The sequence below is a fragment of the Orycteropus afer genome, unplaced genomic scaffold (assembly GCF_000298275.1).
Source record: "Orycteropus afer afer isolate SDZICR_OR568_19922 unplaced genomic scaffold, OryAfe1.0 scaffold00330, whole genome shotgun sequence".
Classification (NCBI taxonomy): domain Eukaryota; kingdom Metazoa; phylum Chordata; class Mammalia; order Tubulidentata; family Orycteropodidae; genus Orycteropus; species Orycteropus afer.
Window position 1 is genome coordinate 450781 of NW_006921917.1, and position 6369 is coordinate 457149.

Genomic DNA, 6369 nt, shown 5'->3' on the forward strand with positions numbered 1-6369 from the left:
TGACTGCTAACCAGAAGGCTGGCGGTTCAAACCCACCAGCCACTCCTCAGTAGGAAGACTGGACAATCTACTTCTGTAGAGATACTGCCTCGGAAACCCAAGGAGGAATCACTATGAGTCAGAATCAACTCAACAGCAGTGAGTTTGGTTTTTTTTAAAACAAAAACAAAACCCATTGCCATCAAATCGATTCCAACTCATAGCGACCTCCACTGGTTTCCAAGGCTATAAATCTTTACAGAAGTAGATTGCCTCATCTTCCACCAAAGCTGGTGGGTTTGAACCACTGACCTGGTTAACAGCTAAATGCCTTACGCACTACAGCACTAGAGCTCCTTAGTGTATAACATACACTTGCTAAATAATCAGTAGAAGTGGATAAATGTGAAATGGTTAAAAAATATACCTCTTTCAAAACCTCAGTTGTCAAGGGAACTCAGGTCTGACAAGCAAAGTTGCAGGTATCTTACTGACCACAAGGGGCAGGTTAAAAGCAGGAGGCAGCAAACTAACTACCACGTTGAGAACCAGAAATTAATTTCAACTGGCAGGCTCCAATTTCCACAGTTGCTACTTGCTACTACATTTCTATCTTGGTTCCGAACAGTTTAGACCAGGCTGAGGCCTGATACAAAGTCATCCTGAAGCTGCTGTCTAGATGTGAGCGATCTGAATGATGGTGAGGCAGGTGGACTGGCTCCCAAGTATCACTCTTAGGGCAAGGTCAAGGTTTAGAAAGCACCAGTGCCAGCTGTCATTGAGTTGATCCCAACTCATGGTCCCATCTTTTAGAAAGTAGTCATTTTCAAATCTGCTGTGAAACGGCACTGTGTTCAGGCGTTAAGGTGGCACCGAGCACTGTGGCAAGCTTTGAGTGTCCTGAAAGTAACCTATCAAGAGACTAGAAAGCTAGGCTTCCCAGGGGATCAAACCAAGCGAGACTTGAATTTTGTTAGATAAAGCACAGCAAAAGTTCATAAGTGTTATTTAAAGTTTGCTTCTTAAATACTGTGACTTGGATTTTGAAAACAATTTATATTTATTCATATTTTTGTAGTGAAGATTAAGCTTTAAAGACAAAAAATAAAGACTACTTCACACCCAGTAGGATAGCTATAATTAAAAAAGAGATAATAATAAGTATTGGTGAGGATGAAAAAACATCAGAACACTCACCCATTACTGGTGGGAATGTAAAATGATACAATTGTTTTTAAAAAATGTGGCAGTTTCTCAAAATGTTACACACTGCCTTAACCATATGATGTAATACCTCCTCTCCTAGGAATATACCAAGAGAACTGAAAATATACATTCACATAAGAACCTGTACATGACTGTTGATAACATCATTAGAATATTCTAAAAGCCAAAAAGTGGAAACAACCCAAACATCCATCAACTGATGAATGGATAAATAAAATGTGCTATATACATGCAATGGAATATTATTTGACCATAAAAAGGAAAGAAATATTGATACAAGCTGTGGTATGAATGAACCTTGAAAACATTATGCTAAGTAAATGAAGCCAATTACAGAAAACTGCATATTATATGATTCCACTCATATGAAATGTCCAGAATAGGCAAATTCAGACACAGAAAGTAGATCAGCAGTAGTCTTGGGCTGGAGGAGGGAATGGAAAGTGACTGCTTAGTACAGAGTTACTTTGGAGGGTGACGAATATGTTCTAAAATTGACTGTGGTGATGACTGCATAACCGTGGATATACTGAAAAACAATGAATCATACACTTTAAATGGTTGAATTGTATATGGTATGTGAATTTTATCTCAATAAAGCCATTTAAAAAAAGAAAAGAATGAGAGGACAAAAATAAATAAAAAACCAAACTCACTGCCGTCAAGTCAGATCCGACCCACAGCGGCCCCCTCCTTGGGTTTCCAAGGCAGTATCATTACAGAAGTAGATCACCCAGTCTTCCTTCTGATGAGTGACTGGTGGGTTTGAACGGCCAGCCTTCTGGTTAACAGTCAAATGCCTTAGGCACTACGCCACCAGAGGCTAACAAAATCTGGATCCTGGGAGCGCCTTTTGTTTTTACAATCAACACTGCTGTCTAGTGATAAACTCTAGAAATTTATATAAATGGTTCCTGGGAACCTGAGAAAGTTCTGCCTGTAAAGGTTAATGTAAATACGCAAGCCAATGATAGCAAACCCAAAGAAATACTGACTTTTGGAAATACAGGCTTTCAACATTATAGCTATTACTTTAATGACTCATTCTCAAAATTGAGTGAGGAAGGCAAGGATAGCAGCACTCCAGAAAGGGAAAAGGAGTGGAGGGAGAGAAGGAATTTATTTTCTACCTCGACCCTCTCCAGGGTGCAACTATTCCCTATCATACTGGTATTTTATATTCTTCAAGAATGTTGGGGGCAAAAACTAAATTGGGAGCCAGTGCTCTTATAATGTTTCTAGAAACATTACCATAGCTAATACTTGACTTCGATACTATGGAAATAAAACTTGGGAAAAAACAGCATCAAAGACACCGTGCAGAGTGAATACATGCAGTAAGACATGCACCTCAATGTGACAGTGACACACAGCCCAGAGAAGCTGCTGGGAACACTTGCTTCCCAGGGATGGATCTGACCCAATGTAAAGTCTAGGGGTAAGCATGCTACTCTTACACAACAGAGACCCATGCTGTGGTTGAAAATAACACTGAAACAAATGTTCACGACGGTGGTTTATGCATTCCACTGAGGAGGGTATGGAAAACCTTAATCTGTCCATCAATTATAACACTATTTTACTAGTGATTAAGTACAAGTTAAATGTATCTCTGAACCACAGAGAAAAAGTGGTGCCAGGTCCAGAGATTCCTTCTAATGCTGGCAAAGAAGCCTTTCAATTCCTGTAGGGTGATGAGTATTTCATGAGCCCGCCCATTTCGCATCCCTCATCTGTGGTCCGCAGCTAAAGCAGCAGAAGAACTTCACCCCCCCAGACCCTTTACAGGTGCAGTACAGCGCTGATGTGTGAGAAGTTCTTAAGAATCTTAAGAAAGCTGAATATCTGTGACAATTCCTTTAGATACTATGATCACTCTCTTATATTTATAGATCATTTCCATAACACAGTGTTATTCCTTCATGCTTCAAATCACCATGCTTGTGGAAGACAGGCAAGCCAAAACCATTCCAATGCTAGGGAAAGGGTTAAGTCCAAGTACATCCCAGCCAAGGAGCCTGGCTCAGTTCTGTCCTCACTGTCCTACCAGGAAGCAGGAAATGGAGGCCATGCTCTAGTTTATGGTTTGTTCTCTGCTATGCTCCATGGAGCTAAAAGGAGGACAACTCATAATTAGGAAAAACATTCCTCTGCTCCTTGACCAGAATAATTATATATATATATATGTATGTATATATATATATATTACACACCACCACAAGATTTTAACAGATTAGAAAGTTGTTAACTCAAAAGATACAACTTTAAAGCTGCAGCACAAAGCTAGGTTTCCATGTGCTTAAGAAGTATTAAAGTAATTCCACCTAGTAGTTGACATACGAAACTATAAGTTTATAGGCTTTATAAACATGCGATTGAGTATCATGATAAAACAGCAAATAAATATTAACATTGATCTGGAAAACAACTTGAAAGCAAAATGGCATGCTTTTACTCATGAAAAAGTAAGGCTCAAAGTGATGAATTTTCAAAAGTAATTTCTAATAGATAGCACTCAAAATCCATGGTATTTGTTTCTAATAGAGACTCAGTCTGAAGACAGAAATTAGCGCAAACACTCAAGACAAAGAAGCATAAAGAAAAGCACTTGCCTGGTGTTTCACTGGTTTAGGCGATTCCTGCTGTTTGTTACAAACAGATAAATGCAAAAGTTAGCAAGACTGGGTCTGTCCCCAAGCAGTAAAGCACATCCAAAGCACTCAAGTCCACGTATAGTTAGGCCTGTGAATGCCAGCTTGGCTGGCAAAGAGCTCAAGCTGTATTAACTACCACCTCTGCATATCCAAGGCGCTCTGGTGGTGTAGCACCTAAGGCATTTGACTGCTCATCAGAAGGTTGGCGGTTCAAACCCACCAGCAGCTCCGCAGAAGGAAGATGGGGCCATCTACTTCCGTTAAGATTTACTGCCTCAGAAACCCAATGGGGTCACCATGAATTGGAATCAACTTGATGCCAGTGAGTTGGTTTGGTCTGGTCTGTATGTCTACAAATCAAGGAGAGCTGACACTTATATTCCTACCCCTTTTTCTATCATCAACTCCTCCCACATTTCTACCCTCCCCTCAAGCTGCTGGGGGCAGCAGCAATAGGTTGCTCTGTAAGTCCAGAAAGAACTGCTAAAAAAAAACATTTGAGGGTCTTCTTTTGGTAGGAAATGAGACAAGTCTTCAGCAAGCACAGCTCTCCAACTTTTAACAGTTCTCACCAAATCTTTGCAAGAAACTAGGCTTCAAGCAGCAACCCTAACTGCGGTGAGCTCTGTAAGCGGGAACTATTTAACAGCAATGTTCTTATATCCTTGCCCCCTCCTACGTGTGGAGGAGGGAAGACAAAAGAGCTGTTAACTTGGCAGGACCCAGTGTAAGTCTGCTTCCTTATTCTTGCTCCTGAAATTGTGAAAGAATAAACTAAGATTTTTAAAACAACAACAAAACATAAACTTACAGGAATGTTGTGGTCCTTTCTTCCTTTATGTGAAGAAGCAACATGAGCAAGGTACTGGATGACTTTCTTCGTATTTTCTGTCTTCCCAGCCCCTGACTCACCCCTGAAAGAAATACGAACACAGTCTGAGTTAACAAAAGCCTAGCATATACCTTCCATAATAACAATTCATAAACTTACACTAGATGTAGAAAAACGAACATAAAACAACAGAAGTGGGTAGAAAACAAAGATAAGGAAAGTAGGAGGGAAAGCTGGCCAAAAAGAAAACAACTTTTTTTTAAAGTGTATTTTAAATAAACTCAAATTTTTCTTAGTAGATGCCATTAAAAGGACACAGGAAAATTTCCACAACTTCTTTTGCTCAGGGACCAGGGGTCCTGTGGGAGAAGCAGAACTTATTAGGCCGCTGATGGAGAAACTTCTCAGGACCAGAAACATGTCCAGAAACCAGAAATAAGGAATTCCCAAATCAATCAAATTCAAATTTTACGGAGGAAACTAAACTCTGGGACACCTGCTGTTTGCTGATGTTGTTGTTGTTATGTGCGTGAAGCCGGACCCCGACTCATAGCGACCCCTCCTTGGGTTTCCGAGGCAGTATCACTACGGAAGTAGGATTGCCCCACCTTCCTTCCGAGGAGTGGCTGGTGGGTTTGAACCACCAGCCTTCTAGTTAGCAGTCAGGTGCCTTAGGCACTATGCTACCAGAGCTCCCTGTTTACTGATAGTCAGCTTCAAAGCCACTGAATGCCTTCTCAGATGACCCCTCAAACCAGGCAAACAATGATTCTTTCCTTTATGCCAATGTTGTACCTCCTATCCACCTCATCCAAGACCTTCACACTGACTGCAACTCTTTACAGCCCGGCCCGGCCCACTGTCGGCCCAGGCTTTGCATTTGTTCAGTTCTGCTTGTAATTTTTAATCCACATAACCTTGTCTGACACAGAGCCAGCACACAGGTATTTGTGAGGAAATAATAAATGAATACTATGAATTTTATGAATGAGACAAACAGCATTCACTTCATATGATTCACATTTACAAACAAGACTAGCACATTGCAGAGGTATCCTCTTATTTCTACTCAGTGCTAAATCTACAATTCGGGCAAGCTGTTTGGTACAGTATGGTACTCTTCATGCGAGTTCTTAAACTACCTAAGACATGACCAGAGCAAACCTACCTTTACAATCAATAAAAATCTGCGTTAAATAAAGTCTGAATATATAATTAGATGAATTTAAAATAAAACCCACAGAAACATAAAGATGTTTTACACACACTGCCAACTAGTAATTGTTATCTATCATTGCTTAATATAAGCCTGTTTTATTTAAGGCTTGGAAATCTAATTTCTCTAACAAATTTTGACCAATTTTTGGAATTATAATGTTTGAATTTGTCCACAGTTTTTAGTAAATGCTTACTGGTTTTATTACCTTCCCAATTCCCTGCACCCAAGTACCTATAGTCTCAACAGAGGGGTTGGGTGAAAGGATCCCATTAACTAGTTATAATGATTTAAGGACTGAGCCTCCATATTCCCATATATAAAAATGTAGAAATTGGATTTGATCCCTTCTAGTACTAACACTTGATGATTCTACATATAACCACTTATTGATGTATTAAAGGACCTCTGGTGGCTCAGTGGTTAAGTGCTTGTCTCTTAACCAAAAGGTCAGCAATTCA

At 40.0% G+C, this 6369-nt stretch overlaps 1 protein-coding gene across 1 annotated transcript in view; it reads right to left on the bottom strand.

The window, feature by feature from the left end:
• MYH10 (myosin heavy chain 10) overlaps positions 1-6369 on the bottom strand; it is a 159394-nt gene that overhangs the window by 107451 nt on the left and 45574 nt on the right. Inside the window, 3 exon segments of the mRNA XM_042782460.1 lie at positions 3819-3848; positions 4672-4774; positions 5729-5750. Of these exon segments, the coding sequence (XP_042638394.1) occupies positions 3819-3848; positions 4672-4774; positions 5729-5750 (155 nt within the window).